At 41.2% G+C, this 21,985-nt stretch overlaps 1 protein-coding gene across 5 annotated transcripts in view; it reads right to left on the reverse strand.

Moving 5' to 3' along the window:
* b4galnt1a (beta-1,4-N-acetyl-galactosaminyl transferase 1a) overlaps window positions 1–15,984 on the reverse strand; it is a 28,550-nt gene extending 12,566 nt beyond the window's left edge. Inside the window, exons 1-7 of one of the 5 annotated variants that reach the window (XM_066708574.1) lie at window positions 15,708–15,984; window positions 14,040–14,246; window positions 4,739–4,954; window positions 4,429–4,605; window positions 3,920–4,026; window positions 2,299–2,336; window positions 523–703 (exon numbers count right to left, since the gene is read on the reverse strand). In XM_066708574.1, coding sequence (XP_066564671.1) covers window positions 523–703; window positions 2,299–2,336; window positions 3,920–4,026; window positions 4,429–4,605; window positions 4,739–4,953 — 718 coding nt within the window. In that variant the 5' untranslated portion in view covers window position 4,954; window positions 14,040–14,246; window positions 15,708–15,984. Of the gene's footprint in view, window positions 1–522; window positions 704–2,298; window positions 2,337–3,919; window positions 4,027–4,428; window positions 4,606–4,738; window positions 4,955–14,039; window positions 14,946–15,707 lie in introns of those variants that run through there. The other 4 variants (XM_066708575.1, XM_066708573.1, XM_066708576.1 and 1 more) reach the window with 4 other exon arrangements.
* Window positions 15,985–21,985: the final 6,001 nt, after the last annotated feature.

The raw sequence follows: 21,985 nt of genomic DNA on the forward strand, positions 1-21,985 counted from the left end.
TTATTTTTTAAACATTGATTTTTAAGAGATAGGGTGGTGCTCCAACGACCTTAATAGACCACAGAATTGGTTATTGAAATCTTTGGTGAGGAGTCATGTTTTGGTGGGAACTGCCAGTGTGCAGGGGAGCAGAATGTGTGAGCCAACTGGAGGCTCCATCTGTCAGCATCAGTGACAGTGTCACCATAGTTTCAGAAAAACTATTTCAATGGAAATATAGACTGGTGGTGAAATTGCAGGCATCAACTAGTCTTAGTCAGTCTGAGTTTTAATGCAACAGAATAACTTGCATAGGACTAGTCTATTTTCCTTCCCTGCTACTCTTTTTGGAAGCATAGCAAAGCAAAAACCACTGTATTCTTCCCAAAAATTACAAGAGTGATCCAAGTCACAGACCACAATCCACTTCCTCTAAAAAACAGCAGGACTAAAGACAGCCATTATCAAATTTTAGCAGGGTTGACCTGGGCTGGACTACACTGGGCTAGGTTTGAGCTGGGTTTGAACCGGGTTCTGGCTCACCAGTGTCAGCTGTGTTGGGGTGGAATAGCGTGTTGGTGTAGGTCACGAACTGCAGCTGCCGGTTCAGCTGGGGCAGGAGGCTGGTGGACAACGACATGTGCATTTCCGCATCACCTCTGACCGTCACTCCCTCCACCTGCGCCGCTACGTCAAAGGTCCCAAGCGTGGCCGTGAGGTTCACCTGGAAACACAGAAACCATGGCCATTACATTCATGTCGGGACAAACCATTGCAGACTGTATAAAACGTCTTAAGTTCTCCTCATTGAAACCCTTCCCCCAACTTCACAAAGAACAATTACCCTCATGGTGCTCTTATGTGTGATATTTATGATTGTGATATCAAGAAAATATGTTTGTTGTTTAGGGTCTTTGACCAGTATTAGTCCACGATACACAAGCAATTTGTTGCTATGAGAACTTGGTTATTTGTGTATTTACTCTAGCCTGATATTATTCTCCAGTTTAAAGCAGAAAATAATTACACACTAACAGCTCGCCCGTCTTAAGACGTGCTTACATTTGGTCTCATTAGAGCATGCCCTACTTAACATTGGCAAGCTATACTTTCATGTAATAAGATCTTACAACACAAGTAGTTTGCTTATCTGCTTATTGCTTGCCAGCAATACCAATTTCAATGCCAGTAATATAGGGGTGTATAGACATATTTTTGTGGTTATTCAATTACAGGGGCAATATTTCTGTTGAACTTTTGAATTATGTTTAAACAAGATCATCACATTTCCTTGACTACTGGAATCAAGTTCAAAAGCACAGGATTTAACACATGATTTAATGGTCCAGATAAGAAGACCTCCAAATAATCTTTAACTTTCTCCACCTCATTGCATTGTAATGTATAGTACATGGGTTGCTGTTACTTGCAGTGTTTTGCGTGTGTGGGATGCCTGAATACCATAGAGTTTCTAAACAGGTTACGATCATTATGATTTTTTGTGTTGGAGGTCTGGGTTAGGGTTGGGGCTTTGTTTTTGCTGTCCACCCAGTCCACCCTGACTGGATCGAAGACTAGAAGTTGGAGGGTTGACTAGAAGTATTACCTTGGCCATGGGGTGGGGTCTCAGGAATTGGCCAGACTATATGAGTTATTTGCTTTACAATTACACTGCTCTGAGTTGATTTACTTATACATACATACATACATACAGACATACAGACATACAGACATACAGACATACATACATACATACATACATACATACATACATACATACATACAGCCAAGGCTCTTGAAAACAACAAATAGTCAGGAGGGAAATGCAAATTATGATTGGTTACACCAGTTAGCTAACTGCGTCATGGCAAGGCAAGGATGCAACTTGTCAAATGCTAGCATTCCTATCCTGCTCCATTTACACAGACTCATTGCCTCAAATTTACTAGTAACTTGTCTAGGTAGTAAGGTGGAAACTTCTTGGTGTCAATATGCCGGCTTAGGCCTTTCACACAGACCTTACCTGCAACAAAATGCCATGAAAAAGGCTGCAACAGTTTCTCTGTTAATGGTGCTTTAGAGTCACAGGAGGCAGGAGGAGTGCTTGGCACAAAGGTCTCGCTATCAGCACAAATACTTATACATAAGTCGACATTAAGACAAACATCTCAGTCCATATGGCTGACAATTTCTGCTGCATGTCCCCACAAAATAAATAAATAAATATAAATAAAATTAATAAAACAAACCACCCAACCCAGGGTAGAAACTAACATGTAAGCAACATACATGTGCATGCTCGCTCCCCAGCTTACTCACCACATAGTGGTCATGTGACAGCCCTTGCACACCCAAACCTGAAAGAGAAAGAGACACGAAGGAGGTTAGTGTGTGTGTGGGTGGGCCATTTAAGATTACAATTCCAAGATAACAAATAAAACCCAAAACAAAGAAACGTTTCACTTCAGCATATTAAGCACACCATATCAGCACACCAAAATGAACACATACGCACAGGTAAACAGGCGGCTCAGTTTGTTTTTCTCTGTGTTTTCAGTCCAGTCTGGGCCTGTCCAGGACCACCTGCATCCAGAGCTGGGAGTATTTGTTTTTCTCTCCTCCGTGCATAATGGTTTATTTCATTGCTTGTTTATGGTTCTTTAGTATGCCTGTTTTCAATCTGTAAAGTGCAATCTCATCTAGGTACACGGCAGTGCAAGTGTGGTTTGTGCTGCTGATTTGCACAAGAAAACATGCATAGTGTGCAGTGGGGCAGTCTTAGTACCGCATGACCCGAACCTGACAACCACTTAACATTTTCCACGAGCCAAGTGTTGTGTAGGCGAGACCCCACCACGCGGACCCGCTCGGGTTTGAACTGCCACCTCAGATGCACCTCCAAGGGCTCTTCTGCCAACCACAGCCAGGCCAGCAGAGCCCCAACACCCACACCAATAGACAGGAAGGGGGGGGTTCGAACTCTCAACCCAGCTCCAGAGGGATGGGTGACGGCACTGTAACAAGCTCATGCACCAAGAGCTGCCCCCAAGTCCCTTTGTCCAGTAATGTAATTGGATGATTTATTATTTTTATATTTTAGTTTTTATTTAAAAAAATAGAATTGCCAATCATTTAAGTAACAACTTAATTATTATGCATCATAGATTTACATTACATTTTTAAAAATAATTGATGTAATTATTTAATAAAGCATTGACAAGTGTTGATCTAGAATTCTATATCTATGGTTTTGATGGTGCTGTTCACAGATTCATTGTGTAATGGAAGTTGACATTCGCCTCCGCTAACAAGGGGGCAGTAGTAGTTTTCATTCAGCTTAACACATCCCTCTTGATTTCTGCATAACCTTTTGTCTGACAGCCACAGCTCGCCTCCTGCAGCAGCTTCTCAGAGCTGTGCTGGGCTGTGCGATTCTGCTTAGATTTCTGTGGGTGGGCCTTAGTGGCGTCACGCAGAAACACTCCAAAAACACGCATCTCTGGATTTCTGTGCAGAACTGCGCTTCTCAGCGCCACCCTTGTTTTGGAGTGAATGCTGTCTCAGCCAAATATCAAAAATAAATGCCATGTGTTTTGCGTGTTGACATAAACAAACAAACGTGATCAATGCATAATCAATGAAGACGAGATGAAGGAGAGGAGTGTGGCTGAAATTTCACAGCAAAGTGACCCCAGTGAATCTGTCCCGAAGAAAGTTGCGTCGTCGATAGTGTGGACATGATTTGGTTTCAAGACAACAGACACAGAACAGGAAAACATAATTCAATGTCAGTTGTGTCCTATTATTTTTGCTTTATGGACAGTATAAAATGGCCATTGAAAAAATACCGTCAAAATACTGCGATGTGTATTTTGGCCATATCGCCCAGCCCTAGTGCCCCCCAATCCCTCTTCATCAGAATCCACTAACCCCCTCTCACCTGGGATGAGTATGGTTTTGAGGGGACGCACCTCCACCCCCTGTGTGGGGAACTCCAAGGGGCTGTTCGCCTTGGCAACAATCAACAGGTCAACTGGAGTTTGATACCTGAGGGGGGTTTGAGAGAGAGTGGAAGTTAGGAGTATGAGAAAGAAAGAGACAGAATGTAAAATGTGTAATTCCAGTATTTATTCACCCCATTGCCCTGTTCTTTAGCACTGGATATGGTTGTCAATGCATTTGCAAAACTGAAGTCATGCCAATAAAGCTTTTTTGAACTGAATCAAATCGAATTTGAATTGAGAGGTGGAGCGAGAGAGGAAATGAAAGAACCTGGCAACACTTTTTTTTTTTTTTTTTTTTCATGCCCCCATGCAGGCCGTACCCCCGCTCCCCTTCACACCGAGCCCATAGCATCGGCAGACTGCTGTAGAAAAAAGTGAACGTTAAAGGGTAATAGCTGTTCCATCATCATGGTCATAATAATAGAAGCTGGAATTATGAATGAACCTCATTTGGAAGCTGTGAAACTCCTGGGCTCGGCGCCGTTGCACCTCCTCCAGCTCTGATGCCTGGAAGGCCCTGTCCAGGGAGTAGGCCCCCACTCGTGGGAACAGCACCTGAGAGAACGGCAGGTTCACACCCCCCTCCTCTCCCTCACACACACACCCATTGTTCGCCAGCAACCTGGGAGAGAGAGAGAGAGAGAGAGAGAGAGAGTGGAATGTGTTGGTATGAATATTTATTTATACACTTGAGCTATTAAAGTCCTCTACCACTCCCTCCCTCCCTCCTTCCCTCTCACCCCACCCCGACTCACCCAGCCACGCTGACCTTCAGCCGGTAAGGGATGTGCTCGTACTTGCCCGGGCTGTGCCGCACTCGCTCTTCCAGCAGTCTTTCGGCACTGGCGCTGGCTCGGTTGCGCAGGTCCACGGCGGAGGTAGGCTTGGGCGTCCAGGGCCGCAGGATGGCCACTACCAGCAGTGTGGACACCACCAGCACCAAGATCGTGGGCTTCCTCAGGAAACGCATCCTGCAAGCAGAAAAGCAGGCAGTGCTGAAGGAAGCCAGAGCATTATAACACGAGTTGAATATTACTATTTGGGTTTCTTCACAAGTCACAGTCTCAGGTAAAAAGAAGAATGACAATACATTTCTTCTGAGACACCAATAAAACAAGACAGTTCTTGACCCAGGAGGACAGCACTAACAGCCCCAGTTTATATCAGTCACACAATACTGATCCACCTGTATCATGCCTGCGTTACTACCCTATATGGTTTCTATTCTATTTACAACCACCTGGTTTTATTCATTTTAATCTTTAATTGGTAGCACAAATTGTGTGTGCTTTTGAGGTTTTTAAGGTTGGGAATGTTTTTGGTTTGTATACATATGCAGTTAGGTCCATAAATATTTGGACAGTGACACAATTTTCATCATTTTGGCTCTGTACGCCACCACAATGGATAAAGTTTCTAGCTGGAGAAAGAACATATCTTGAAGTATTTTCTCCAGGATCACATTTCAAACACTTATTGCTGTGGGTCTGCCAACTAATTTTACTGCCAAATAAAAAAAACAGACAGGTATCCAGCAGCAGCTCTAATGACAACCTGCAATCTCTTGCTTTTCTATTATCACAAACTATTCATTTAAACAATAACTCCCCTTTTACAAATGGTGAATTCTCATCATCAGAGAATGTCATGCAAACATTGCAGGAAAGTTTGTCGTCATCCTGGGAGTAAGAGATGCACTTTCTTTGATTTGTTTGGGGGGATTCTTTTCACTTCACTATAGTACGTCTTCACTGACTCAAATAGAATATGCAGATAAAGTTTATTTTCTACAACTGATGCATACATCTGGGGTGGAAAAAAAGTGATAGCAAATAACTACTTTCGGTTTCTCTGGCTTCACTGCTAATGTCAATTTGAATATTTCTGTCAATGTAAATACCTGACTGAGCTTTCTGTTCCCTTTCTAATTGTACACCACATACAACAGCAACAGACTGAAGAGCCACTATGAGTCTGTGCAGATTGGATCTAGTTTAGCCTTTGTTATCACATCACTGGAAGTGGAAGCATTGTTTGGATCTTGAGTGTAAGCGGGGGTATTACCTACAAGCTACAGCAGAGACCCATTTTATTAGGAGAAAGTGACATAAATGGCTGTAAATTCATCTGTTGAAGATTTTGTAAACACACAAAGGAAACTTCCTCCATTTAGTATATTTGTTCAAAGATTTAATGTCCTAATTCTTTTGACATTTTGCAAGAAAAATATACCCCCCCCCCCCCCCCCCCCCCAAGATTGAATGCTTAATTTCAACAAACTTTCCCACCATAAAATTGTTGCCACCAAATTTCCCCCTGGGCTCTTAATAATCCCCCAAATTTGGGGAGAAATACCCCGATCTGGCAACAGTGCTGGGCACGCAAATCGAGCGACTATGTGCGTTTTTTTAGTTGTGTTTTTTTAGTTTTTTTGCCAGCCCGCCGCTCAATTGTCTAAACTACTTGGCAGTTTATAAAACCAGTCAGTATATTTGGCAGTGACGGCACCGCCCCCAAGTCATTGAGCAGCGCTCACGTAATTTTCTAAATTCATATTTTAGGTCGGGTTCTTGTGCGCAGATTTGCGCCAATTTGCAGAATCCTCCGCTCCCATTGGTGGAGCTGCGCAGATCCGTGCAGAACTGCGAGAAGCTGCACTTCACGAACAAGATGAACAATGATGACTGTTTGTGCTGCGGTGCGGCGCTCTGGGTCCCGGAGGAAGATGACTAAAACTAAGCCTTTCCTGTTTGATTAATTGTGATCAGCCATGGACGTATTTGTTCAACACGCGGGCGGAAATCAAATGGCCACAATCATTAATATTTAACACTTCGACAAATTAAAAACCTCATCAAGTTTGAAAAAGAAAGCTGTACATTCTCAAAAATAAATAAATTATGCCTTTGATTTGTAGAATACATTTGTGCACACTCATAATCACGGTAGATTGATACCACTACCTTATTTTTTTCTTAAAACATAAAAAGTGCCACACAATGTACATTAATCTACCCGCTTTAGTTATTTTACAAAATGTAAAAGCAGTAGATATGAAGTAAATATACATTGAAAAAGGTGCATTGTTAATGATTGAGTGCTAGTGCAAACAAAACACAAAACATGGAAGGGTTACTAATGCAGCCAAATGAACAAACTTCTACTTCTTGTATGTAACGGCAGGGCAATGGGAGAATCTGTGGGACTTTGTTTTGGGGGTAGATTGTGATTTTAATGGGGTTTTTAAATGTATTTTAGCATTATAATCCTCATACTTAATGCGTGATGAAATGTGATTCATGCATTTTACTGCACTGTATCAATACTCCAACATTTAAATTATGTATTAATTGTATGAAGCACTTATTCTTTATTCTTTAATGTTGTGACATGCTTTGGCATGGTGTTGCACTATATACAGTTAAGATTGAGAATCTTTCATCCTGATTCAAATTAAATCATTGTGCAAAATAAAAAGGGACGTATTCCAAAAATGATCGAGCTAGTGAAGTGCTATTACTATTGCTTTTTATATTTGTAAATGGACAATCTGTGAAAAATGGAACCTGCATATTTATAATCTTTTTTGGAAAGAATATGTGCCTCACTTCATTCGACTTAATATTCTGCAGCAGAAGTCCCATTAGCACACTGGAGCTGCACTCACCAGACTACAGAGGAATAAGGGGGTGGGTTCAAGGTTGGGGGAGGTTGGCAGTGGATGCAGGTGGCGGGTGGGTGGGATTGTCCTCTCCGTCCATAGTTTTTAGATTTTTCTGTATTGCCGTTTGTTTTGTTAGCATGTTTGCTTAACTTAATTACAACAAAAAAATAAATATAAATATTGTTGAAAAAAATGCTGTTTAGCCCCTGTATAAACTTTTATATCCATAATTTATTATTGGCACCCTTTGGCACTTGGCAAAGTACACAAACCAGACTTTGGGCACTCTAGAATGTAAAATTAACGGAGTAAGGGTATTTAAATCTAAGCAAGCAACAACAACAATAAAGTAAACCAGTCAATTGAACTAAAATACCTGGAGGTGGAGCACACTTACTATCTGGTCAGTACAGATGATGTTAGTAAAATAATATTGCATATTTATTTTATTAGATAGTAAGTTAAATAAATATGGAAAATCTCAAAATACAGCTCTGGAACAAATTGAGACCACTGCAATTTTTTCTTAAATCAGCATCTCTACATCAATCAAGGTGTGGATGGAGGACCACCAGATCAAGACCCTGTCATGGCCAGCCCAATCTCCAGACTTGAACCCCATTGAAAACCTCCAGAATGTGATCAAGAGGAAGATGGAGGTTCACAAGCCATCAAACAAAGCTGAGCTGCTTGAATTTTTGCGCCAGGAGTGGCATAAAGTCACCCAACATCAATGTAAAAGAGTGGTAGAGAGCATGCCAAGACACATGAAAGCTGTGATTGAAAATCAGGGTTATTCCCCTAAATATTGATTTCTGAACTCTTCCTAAACTAAAACATTAGTATTGTGTTGTTTAAAAAATTATTCGAGGTCTGACAACACTGCATCTTTTTTTAATTTTGACCAGTTGTAATTTTCTGCAAATAAATGCTCTAAATGACAATATTTGTATTTGGAATTTGGGAGACATTTTGTCAAAATGGTTATTTTACCCAAACACAGACTCATACATAGTAAAACCAGAGATAATCTTGCAGTGGTATCTTAATTGTTTCCAGAGCTGTATATTTACAAATGAACTATTAATAATCAAATATTAAATAGTATTTCAAAAATATGAAAGAAACATCTTCGTTTTAGAAAACCTTTGCCATAAAACCAGTTTTATTATTCAGATTAAAGGAAGTATGAAACATAATACTAGCCTAATTCCAGTAAGTACAATCATTTAGGGGAAGTGACCCAAACATCGGTGGCATTGAGAGCACTGGAATATTCCATGTAGTTAAAAAATGGTACACGACCTTGTATTCCAGTGACCAAAGTTTTCTATTGTCCGATACCTTGGTGACGTACTTGTTGGGTTGCTAAACTTGTTTTTGGGCCTACCACCAGTTGATTGAAATTAACTATGGAGTTCCCCATTTACACGGCTGTGTGTCAGACTTGTTTTGCTCTCCTCTCCACAGTATTAAAGACTGAATATTATTTCTTTCTATTAACACTAGAAGCGCCGACATTTTGAACTACCTACAAGCGCCATAGCCGGTCATTGTAACCGATAGCTCTTTAACAGCTGTGATATGACAATCAAAGGCAAACCATCGTATAAAACTCAGAAGTTTTATTCACGAACATCAAATCCAACATTTACATAGCACAAATGTAGTATTTAAATTGAATCATAAAACATTAATATTATTGCTATAAATACCAACGCACTTTTTTCTAATTGAGCACACTGCAGTCAAAACATGAATAACTATATAGCCTACAATAAGCAAAACATTCAAAAACGGTATACAATAAGAGAATGAAACAAGTGTAAACGTAAATATTGGAATAATGCTGAAAAGCAAAACATAATTGTACACTAAAGTAAATATTTTCAACAAACTTTGTTTTCAACATACACTGCTTTTATTCACTGTAGTTTTGTATTTCAATACACTATTTACTATATATTTAGCCTATTGCATACCTGACAGCTTGTACAGTCCACACAGGACACATTTCTCCACTTTCCCTGCATGAGCTCGTCCCTCACACTGCATTTTGACAGCTTACAGTTCCCTTTCAAAATGAAAGACAGACATTACCTAATGGGAAGAACCTTCTGACCTGCCAATCATTGAAAGCATGTACCAAAGCTGCCCAATAGGTGCCCTGCTGGCAGGAGGAAGATCCGCCAGCAAGAGGTTCCAAAAAACTGGCATGTTGAGGGAGAATACCACTAAACCTGCGGAGATCATTCCCTTCCTTGATGATTACAGGGACACTGTGCAATCCATGTGGAACCAGCCGGCATCTGCTCCTGCTACTTCTAGGCAGGCGGATGCCATGTACACAACGGCAGAGGCGGAAAAGAAGAGACTGGGATCTTTCCCACCGATAGGGGATTCGGTGTCCAGGCTGGTACAGGTGAATGCAATATTAGGCAAACAACTGCTTTGCCCTAATAAACAATGCAGAACCACGGACGCTATGCTGAAGAAAGCATATTCTGCGGAGACTTCAGAGGTCTGGGCCAATAACACACAGGCCATCTTGATTCTGCACATGCGTAACCTGAGGGAGCACCAGTCTAAGGCAGATGTGGAGGAAATGGAGCTAGTCAACGCTTACATGACTGACTTGCTGTGAGAAGGGGCAAAGGCCATGGGGAGATCTCTCGCAGCTATGGTTGCAGCCAGACGCCATCTTTGGCTGACGTAGGCAAAGCTCTAGGACAAGGAGAAGTCCATCCTGCTCGATGCTCCAATCACCCCTGCAAGGTTCATACAGCTTTTCAAAAGTCAAATTCAAGCACTTTTCAAGTACTTTCAAGGTGCACGGTCAAAGCTTTTCCAGCACCTCGCAGCCTTGGTAAACTAAACCTTCTCATCTAAAATGCACACTTTGCTGCACTGAACTAAGCACATGAAATTATAATTTCACCACACTATTAGATGTTATTATGCTGTAACACCAAAACAAATTCATGAGAGCCTTCATGTACACTTGGCATTGTGTTGTTACCTGGTTTAAATCATGTTGATATTAAATCAATATAAAATCAATGTTGCAATCTGTCAAAATTAGTGAACACCAGTACACAGTAACTTCAGTTTGAATAGCTTTAGTGACAATTATTTCAAACATGCAAAACATAAAAAACAACATCAATACTTTTCTTTATTGAACTTCCATGTACATTCAACGAGCAAATGTATAATAGAGCATAACAAAGTTCTACGAGTCAATCCATGTATATTCAGTATGCTCACTTACTGTCAAAACATCATGTTTATTCTCTTCAAAACAACCAAGTATAAGTTCCTATAACCTTAACATAGTAAACGGTGACGGTCTTTATGTTATGGAATCTCCCTCAGCTATAAATACTTTGCATTAATATCTGCTGGTCTCTGCTTTTTCATTTTTTTTTAATAGAATTACACATTATAATAATTGAATACGAATACTAAACCATCAACATGTCCACCTACCGGCAATATATATATATATATATATATATATTTTAAAACCTTGTACTGGACACATTATTTTGTTTTTGCTAGGGTTAAGCGATTACCTCATTTTATAAACTTTAGTTTGTTTTTGCATTGTGCCAGTGCTGAATGACACTCCTCCCCTGTGAAAGTATCAGTGTCTCTTTCTCGTTGTGTTGCGGTTGTCCTGCCTTTATGCTTATTGTTTTGCTAGTCTGAAAAAGCATATTCTATTCTATCGATCTATCTTTCTAGTAATTTAATTCTAATTAAATCAATGTTTATTGACTGTATTTCATGTACAATGATCAACTGAATACACCTATGCAACAGTTATTATTATTCTGTCTCTTGGTTGCGGTTGTGCTTACTGCTGTGCATGTCTGAAAAATAAAGGCTTATTCTGTCGTATTCTAGTGCTTTTATATGTTTATTTGGTCTAATTTACATTGATTATTTAAATACACATAAGCACAATTATTATATTATATACATGTAGAAAACCTATACACTATTTTTCAATTCTTAATACACAAAGAAAAGTTATGCAACTTAAGCAAATTCTAAACTCTAAACGCGACTTTGTTGGGCTCAAGATGAGACCCCGCCAAACAAAGATGGAGATCAAACAGCAGCTGCTCCGAAGTAAGCAGTGTTCTTGTCGTGTTCGCCATTTTTGTTTGTTTTAAATTTACTAACCCGTTTGTGGTAACCGGTTATTAAATATGGTGTGCGGTAAACGTTTATGAGTAAATCAGAGCAGCGGACAATGGAGAATGGCTGACATAATGTGCAAAATAAAGGCAAAGGCAGATTCAAACTATGAAAATAACAATACATATGGAATGTGTACAACATTGGCTTGTGCATGTTCTTAAGTAGTGTGTATTAAAGAGAACATATACACTCACCTAAAGGATTATTAGGAACACCATACTAATACTGTGTTTGACCCCCTTTCGCCTTCAGAACTGCCTTAAATCTACGTGGCATTGATTCAACAAGGTGCTGAAAGCATTCTTTAGAAATGTTGGCCCATATTGATAGGATAGCATCTTGCAGTTGATGGAGATTTGTGGGATGCACATCCAGGGCACGAAGCTCCCGTTCCACCACATCCCAAAGGTGCTCTATTGGGTTGAGATCTGGTGACTGTGGGGGCCAGTTTAGTACAGTGAACTCATTGTCATGTTCAAGAAACCAATTTGAAATGATTCGACCTTTGTGACATGGTGCATTATCCTGCTGGAAGTAGCCATCAGAGGATGGGTACATGGTGGTCATAAAGGGATGGACATGGTCAGAAACAATGCTCAGGTAGGCCGTGGCATTTAAACGATGCCCAATTGGCACTAAGGGGCCTAAAGTGTGCCAAGAAAACATCCCCCACACCATTACACCACCACCAGCCTGCACAGTGGTAACAAGGCATGATGGATCCATGTTCTCATTCTGTTTACGCCAAATTCTGACTCTACCATCTGAATGTCTCAACAGAAATCGAGACTCATCAGACCAGGCAACATTTTTCCAGTCTTCAACTGTCCAATTTTGGTGAGCTTGTGCAAATTGTAGCCTCTTTTTCCTATTTGTAGTGGAGATGAGTGGTACCCGGTGGGGTCTTCTGCTGTTGTAGCCCATCCGCCTCAAGGCTGTACGTGTTGTGGCTTCACAAATGCTTTGCTGCATACCTCGGTTGTAACGAGTGCTTATTTCAGTCAAAGTTGCTCTTCTATCAGCTTGAATCAGTCGGCCCATTCTCCTCCGACCTCTAGCATCAACAAGGCATTTTCGCCCACAGGACTGCCGCATACTGGATGTTTTTCCCTTTTCACACCATTCTTTGTAAACCCTAGAAATGGTTGTGCGTGAAAATCCCAGTAACTGAGCAGATTGTGAAATACTCAGACCGGCTCGTCTGGCACCAACAACCATGCCACGCTCAAAATTGCTTAAATCGCCTTTCTTTCCCATTCAGACATTCAGTTTGGAGTTCAGGAGATTGTCTTGACCAGGACCACACCCCTAAATGCATTGAAGCAACTGCCATGTGATTGGTTGGTTAGATAATTGCATTAATGAGAAATTGAACAGGTGTTCCTAATAATCCTTTAGGTGAGTGTATGATTATTGTTGATCGCGTGTCAGAAAAGAGCACAGCAGATTTTGCGCAGATAAAATCAAACCTGGTTTAAAATATCCGGACGGCTCAAAGACTGGATCGCTAGCACTAAGATGGTGTCTCTGATCCACTCCAACTAAACGACACGGGGGCTTTGTCGTCGCCGATCTCAAAAATCGGGGCCAAAATCGTCTTGTCTACATTGTGATAGGAAATCAAATCTATTTTAAAGTGAAGACTTCTCTTTGCAGACTGTTTTATGAAGCCAAATGTCAAGTCAGTGGTATATAATGAAGATAGTGATTAAAAAGTGTAAAATTAAACCACATGTAATTGCTGTTCACATTAATTCTATTCCAAGGTTTGAAACTGCGCATGCTCAATGAGTCAGGAGATGCAAAGATAACACCAGGCTGGACTGCCTTTACTCGAGTATCCGTGAGTTCATCAGTGATCTTTACTTTTAATCAGCGATGATGTGTAACGCCGTTCTTTGTTTTAGGAGCAACAAAAAGTGGAAACAAAAAAATAAGCATCTACCAAGAGTTCTGGAAATAAAATATTAAAGAAAATATGCTTGCAGTAGGAAATACATGGATAATGCATCAATTATCAATATTTATAAGGCTAACATTCAATTCTGCATAAAACTAAAAGGCGTTAGCCCCAATTGCTTAACAATTGGAAGGTTCCCCATTTGCAGAGTCTCGTGTGATCACAAGGCAAACATTACCACAGTCTTGATGTAAAACCGCCAACTGTGCAGTAAAAGGCTTACCTGATGGACCCTGAGCACTGCCTTGCGATCAGAGTACTGTTATTGGTCTGTGCGTCCCTTCCGGTCTCGCCTAATCTTCAATGTGCAGAGATGCCGCCTTCTTCCAGAAATCCTGGTTTCCTGCTGCTCGCATGACATTGATTTGCGCGACTGCCTCCCTCACAGGATATCCACGACCGAGTCAGACCGAAGGCACCGTGCGGCAGTCTGTGTGCAATGCCAACGAGTGAAACAATATATCGCCTTCTCTCTGTGTCACATTGGGCAGATCAACAACTTTCTGTAGTTCGAGTTACAAAATGCAAGGATACAATCTGCAATTCTTCTTTCCGGCTTACACAAGCATTGCCCAGCAGCGTTGCTTTAAGTAAAGGCACAACCACAGCTTCCCACTAAACTAATGTGCAAGAACAGATGTGTGTGTAGTCGGGTGGGGTGGGGGAAGAGGGAGTGACATGTCGGTACTCTTATATACTGGATTTTAAACGGAGACGAATTAATATCACCATACTCTGTCATTAGCAATGCACATCAGTTACAGGGTCCCCCTGACTGAAATACTTGCATATATAAGCAACTAAATGTTCAGATTATTGTTAGCACCCCGTCACACAAACACACACAACCTGATCTAGAATCAATACAATCGCCACCGTCTTACTCGCTGCAATTAAAATCTAATTTAACCAAGAATTGCAATTACACTGTTCAACCCATAGATATATCGATATTTCAAACAGGACTCACGTAGAGGCCCGCACTTCTACCTTTCACACCCGACACCGAAGACTGAACGTGTCCGGTGGTTAGTATAGCATCGACGTCACCACGTTCACAGTGATATATGTCTGCGGTTCAGCTACCCCTGGCTGACATCTGTATGTATTTTTAAATGGAAACATCAAATGATCACACGAACTGAAGTATTATTCTTTTTTTTTCTGTGATTTCAGTCTCGGCCTCTTGCACACTTTACGGATGAAATATAGCCTATTGCATTGAAGTCTTTGTATTAATTGCATGCTGTATTATTGTTAACCTACAAAGTATAGATCTGTGTTCTTACCAGGCGAGGGGCGACGAGACATACGATTGCTGTCTGAACCATTCCCTGAATACAGGAAATGTTGTGTATTCAATATACAACAGTTCGTTATAAAAAAAGAATAATAAAAAAACGTTACACATGCGGGTTTCTATGCTTCTATTTTTTATTTTCTGTAATAAGTACTAATTCACAATAATAAGCCAATTTTATGCATTTCTAAACGAGGTGTGCTGTTGCCTCCCACTGATTTTTAAGAGCAGACAGGACCCAACCCCCCACTACCTTCCCTACAAACACACAGATGCACCGCCCCCCCCACCCTTGACTCAAAAGAGACCGTTTCCATCCCTCATCCATTTTTTACTAACAATGCAAAGAAAGACCAGGCAGATGTTTCTCCTGATTCACGCACAGCCGCAAACGGTCTGCTATAACAAACCCAACATTGGGTTTCATTTACACCTGTATTGGATTGTGCTGATCTCTCCAAGCACAGACTCTGTTATTGGTCGTTTATGGCACATTTTGCAACGGCTGGTGCCGAGGGCAGACCTTGTAGAAGAAATAAGATGCCGATTATAATATAATTCAAAGGAAGCACTGGGGTTAATTCCACTTACCCAATGTATCTTCAAATCGTTTTCTCAGCGCGGATAATGACACCGGCGAAACCAGCACAGTCCTAACAAATTAGCCAGGCGGTATAGAGGCTATGACCATCATTTACAAAGGCAAACACATGCTACGGCTGCCAGTGATAAAATCCCACTGTTGGTGTTACGGGGAACGACAGCAACGTGTTAATGTGCTTAAAAATAAATGCCCCCCGTAAATGCTTATCTTTCAGAAAAGGCGAGACTGAACCGTTATTAAAATTGGCTGCATCAAACCAGCTGCACGACCATTCAATAGCCTAATTTTAGCCTCGTCTTCAACATTGATCGTCTACCTCCTCTAGCGGCCAGATTTGGGACGTGCAGCTGCAGCACATCATCGGCATAGAGAATAACGGGAGTCTATAAGTATTATTTCTGGAATACAAATGAAGACACTGAAAATTCCTGGAATTAATTTATTCTAGTTTCAATATCTATGGAGTATAAGAATGATCTTTTTCTTACCATGGTAGACCACTGTCTTATGGGAATAATAATAAGAATTCATAATAAGAATTATAATAGCTAGAATTAGAACGTACGAACATAAGAAAGGAAGCCATTCGACCCATCGTGCTCGTTTGGTGTCCTTTAATATCAAAGTGATCCAAGGATCCTATTCAGTCTATTTTTAAATGTTCCCAAATTTTCAGCTTCAACCACATGAGTGGGTAGTTTGTTCCAGATTGTGACAACTCTCTCTGTGAAGAAGTGTCTCCTGTTTTCCGTCTTGAATGCCTTGAAGCCCAATTTCCATTTGTGTCCCCGGGTGCGTGTGTCCCTGCTGATCTGGAAAAGCTCCTCTGGTTTGATGTGGTCGATGCCTTTCATGATTTTGAAGACTTGAATCAAGTCCCCACGTAGTCTCCTCTGTTCCAGGGTGAAAAGGTTCAGTTCCTCAGTCTCTCAGTAGGACATTCACTTCAGACCTGGAATAAGTCTGGTTGCTCTCCTCTGAACTGCCTCTAGAGCAGCGATATCCTTCTTGAAGTGTGGAGCCCAGAACTGCACACAGTATCCAGATGAGCTCTAACTAGTGCATTGTACAGTCTGAACATTACTGTCCTTGTTTTAAATTCTACACTTTTGACAATATACCCTAGCATTCTGTTTGCCTTTTTTATTGCTTCCCCACATTGTTTGGATGGAGAAAGTGAGGAGTCCACATAGACTCCTAGGTCTTTCTCATGTATTACTTCATTTCATTCTATTCCTCCCGTGGTGTAATTATAGTGGACATTTTTGTTACCTGCATTTTATTCCTTGCACTTGTCCACATTGAATTTCATCTGCCAGGTGTCGGCCCACAACTGAATGTTATCTAAGTCCCTTTGAATAACCTTTGCTGCCGAGATGGTATCTGCTGAGCCACCTATTTTAGTATCATCTGCAAATTTGACAAGTTTGCTAACTATCCCAGAGTCCAGATCAGTAATATAGATTAGAAAAAGCAAAGGCCCTAATACTGATCCCTGTGGAACTCCACTAACAATCTTACTCCAGTTATCATGTCAATGTGTGGGACTGTGGGTCAATTAACCTTGTCGGAGTGGGCACGATGATTCTAATTTTTGAGCTAGGCAGGCTACTGCCTGGAAAGGTCTCCCACTCAGAAGTACAAGATGGGGGGCAGGAGTAGGTTGACCTGATGGAAGCCCACTGGAAGCCCGAGGTAGGGGGAGTCGGGGAATCTATTAAATAGCGCACCTTTAACTTTATATAGTACTAATGCAATCAGTAAAATCAGTCACACTACGAAATGCTACCAAATAAACCACAATTAATTCATAATACTGTGAATATATAGTTTCACAGACATATTGTTGCATTTTTTTCTGGCTTGTGTGAAATCATTAAGAATAATATAAAACCAGAATTGGTTTAGTCTTGACTCTTGGTTGACAGTGTAGGGGGATGGGTAATGTATTGATGCTCGAGTGCCAAATCAATACAAATGGATAAGAAAAGGTCTAAGCCATCAGGTGCCCAGTTTAGGAAAAAGAGAAAAGGAGAAGAGGAGAAACGTGCAAAAGATAAAGGTATGCAGCTATGTCATCACTTTATGCGTATAATATTATGCATGTAATAAAATAGGCTAGTATAACACTTATGTTTGTTAGCCTATGTTGCTTGCTATGCTATTACACATAGGGTGACAATATTCCGTTTTCTGTCCAACTAGCTTACATAACACTGGATATCATTTTGCACAGTTTCATCACGATAATATTTGTAGCCTGCAGCAAAATGATTACAACCTTACTAGCACATTATTGATTGGTTAACTTTCATATAGGTTTTCTGTGATTGGATTGACTAGGTCCTGAGCTCAGTAAGGGGAATTTCCAATGCTGTAGGCTAACTTAAAAGACGTCTATATTATGCTGATATTTTGTGATATCATTTGTGATATATTGAGTCTTTTGGCATGTCTTATGCCTAGAATTAGCCACGGAGGTTGTATGGTTTATTTAATTTTGCAACAAATGTATTTAGGGTTGGGCAGAGTGCTTGCACACGAACTGAAGAACTTGCCTGACTTGCCATCGAAGACCATGACCCTGCATGAGCTGCTGATATTTATACACGAAAGGAAGCTCTCAGAAATGTCTCAAATTTGTGGACTGCTCACTGGACTGTCTTACTCGACCAGTGACTGTAGCTGAAGCAGAGAGGAGCTTTTCAAAGCTGAAGCTCATCAAATCCTACCCGAGGTCCACCATATCAAAGGAACACCTTGGTGGCCTTGCTGTCATCAGTATTAACCATGCAATTGCTGGGCAGATTTCTTATGATGATGTAATTGATGACTTTGCATCAAGGAAGGCAAGAAAGGTCAGGGTTTAGATGGCAGTTGTGCAATTTAGTTTGGGTGTTTCTTGTTTGAAGTGCAATAGTGTAATAATCAGGTTCTCTTCTTTATAAGAGTGTTATTCTAATTGTGTATTTGTGTGATATAGGATTTGTGCAATTTAGTTTTATTTGTGTGTTTTTTTGTTAGCAATAGGGTAATAGTGAAATAATTTGATTCTCTTTTTTATTTGTATTTATATACTACAATTTGTTTCTATTTGTCTTTGTAACTTCTTTTTGATATTTATGAGTCTTATTTTTGTATATATTTTTATAGTTTTAAATGTTGTGATTATTTATTTGTGTTGTTCCAAATGTCTGAATAAAAATTACAGTTAGTGCAGAATGGTGAATTTTTTTGTTGGCCGGGGACGACGACGTTGAAGGTGGGGTTAGCCCAGAGAGCTATACAAGCTAGAACCACCACTGAATGACAGTATGTGAATAAAATGTGTGCCAGCAGTGATATCATCAGTATATACACTCACCTAAAGGATTATTAGGAACACCATACTAATACTGTGTTTGACCCCCTTTCGCCTTCAGAACTGCCTTAATTCTACGTGGCATTGATTCAACAAGGTGCTGAAAGCATTCTTTAGAAATGTTGGCCCATATTGATAGGATAGCATCTTGCAGTTGATGGGGATTTGTGGGATGCACATCCAGGGCACGAAGCTCCCGTTCCACCACATCCCAAAGATGCTCTATTGGGTTGAGATCTGGTGACTGTGGGGGCCAGTTTAGTACAGTGAACTCATTGTCATGTTCAAGAAACCAATTTGAAATGATTCGACCTTTGTGACATGGTGCATTATCCTGCTGGAAGTAGCCATCAGAGGATGGGTACATGGTGGTCATAAAGGGATGGACATGGTCAGAAACAATGCTCAGGTAGGCCGTGGCATTTAAACGATGCCCAATTGGCACTAAGGGGCCTAAAGTGTGCCAAGAAAACATCCCCCACACCATTACACCGCCACCAGCCTGCACAGTGGTAACAAGTCATGATGGATCCATGTTCTCATTCTGTTTACGCCAAATTCTGACTCTACCATCTGAATGTCTCAACAGAAATCGAGACTCATCAGACCAGGCAACATTTTTCCAGTATTCAACTGTCAAATTTCGGTGAGCTTGTACAAATTGTAGCCTCTTTTTCTTATTTGTAGTGGAGATGAGTGGTACCCGGTGGGGTCTTCTGCTGTTGTAGCCCATCCGCCTCAAGGTTGTACGTGTTGTGGCTTCACAAATGCTTTGCTGCATACCTCGGTTGTAACGAGTGGTTATTTCAGTCAAAGTTGCTCTTCTATCAGCTTGAATCAGTCGGCCCATTCTCCTCCGACCTCTGGCATCAACAAGGCATTTTCGCCCACAGGACTGCCGCATACTGGATGTTTTTCCCTTTTCACACCATTCTTTGTAAACCCTAGAAATGGTTGTGTGTGAAAATCCCAGTAACTGAGCAGATTGTGAAATACTCAGACCGGCCCGTCTGGCACCAACAACCATGCCACGCTCAAAATTGCTTAAATCGCCTTACTTTCCCATTCAGACATTCAGTTTGGAGTTCAGGAGATTGTCTTGACCAGGACCACACCCCTAAATGCACTGAAGCAACTGCCATGTGATTGGTTGGTTAGATAATTGCATTAATGAGAAATTGAACAGGTGTTCCTAATAATCCTTTAGGTGAGTGTATGTAATGTACTGCACTACATTACAGTGAATTAAACTACACTGTTATACAACACTGTACTGCACTACACTGCAGTATATGACACTACAGTGTATTACACTATACTGTTATACAACACTGCACTACAGTACACTACAGTAAATCACACTACCTTGTGTTCTATAACACTACATTACATTACTGCACTACACTACACTATATTACACTAGAGGTGTATAGCACAACAGTATATTTCAATACAGTTTATTTAGCATTACAGGATATTACACTACAGTTAGCACTACAGTATATTATATATACACCGATCAGCCATAACATTATGACCACCTGCCTAATATTGTGTAGGTCCCCCTTTTGCCGCCAAAACAGCCCTGACCCATCGAGGCATGGACCCACTATACCTCTGAAGATGTGCTGTGGTATCTGGCACCAAGACGTTAGCAGCAGATCCTTTAAGTCCTGTAAGTTGCGAGGTGGGGCCTCCATGGATTGGACTTCTTTGTCCAGCACATCCCACAGATGCTCGATTGGATTGAGATCTGGGGAATTTGGAGGCCAAGTCAACACCTTGAACTCGTGATTCATCAGACCAGGCCACCTTCTTCCATTGCTCCGTGGTCCAGTTCTGATGCTCACGTGCCCATTGTATGCGCTTTCGGCAGTGGACAGGGGTCAGCATGGGCACCCTGACTGGTCGGCAGCTATGCAGCCCCATACGCAACAAACTGTGATGCACTTTGTGTTCTGACACCTTTCTATCAGAACCAGCATTCACTTTTTCAGCAATTTGAGCTACAGTAGCTCGTCTGTTGGATCGGACCACACGGGCCAGCCTTCGCTCACCACGTGCATCAATGAGCCTTGGCCGCCCATGACCCTGTCGCCAGTCCTTCCTTGGACCACTTTTGATAGGTACTGACCACTGCAGACTGGGAACACCCCACAAGAGCTGCAGTTTTGGAGATGACCCAGTCGTCTAGCCGTCACAATTTGGCCCTTGTCAAAGTTGCTCAGATCCTTACGCTTGCCCATTTTTCCTGCTTCTAACACATCATCTTTGAGGACAAAATGTTCACTTGCTGCCTAATATATCCCACCCACTGACAGGTGCCATGACAGGTCTGTGCATATATGTGTGTGTGCAAGAGAGTAAGAGTGAGATTGAGAGTGAGTGAGAGTCTGTGTGACCCTATTAGTTTGCACCTACACCTGCCAAGAGACAGTGCGCTAATCAGTCCGTGTTACTTTCGATTTGTGCTCATGATAGTCATTGTGTAGTCCGCTGCAGAAGGCCAGCGCTGTAGCAGGAGATTCATTGCAGAATACGCGTTCTTTGTATGGCAGCATATACAGGAACTGTATATGACCATTATGTGATCATAGTTTAACAAAGACATCTGGGATCGTCAACTTTGTTTTGTTACAGTTACAATGTAATCTTAATGAGAGGTAGAGAATTCGAAGGACATTACACCAAGAGACCGATTGGCTGGGATTAAGATGATTTGGACCAATCACAACCCCCGGCTGATGAATTCGGTGTTCGCAAGAAGGCATGGTGAACAAGATTAAACCAATCAGAAGTCTCGAACGGCTTTACAGATGGACATTTAATCCAATTATACGAGACCTTGAGTTTGCATCGGCCAATCAGCTTCCACCATGTCAATAGTCGTTGCCCAGCTGGAGC

The sequence above is a fragment of the Amia ocellicauda genome, chromosome 7 (assembly GCF_036373705.1).
Source record: "Amia ocellicauda isolate fAmiCal2 chromosome 7, fAmiCal2.hap1, whole genome shotgun sequence".
Classification (NCBI taxonomy): domain Eukaryota; kingdom Metazoa; phylum Chordata; class Actinopteri; order Amiiformes; family Amiidae; genus Amia; species Amia ocellicauda.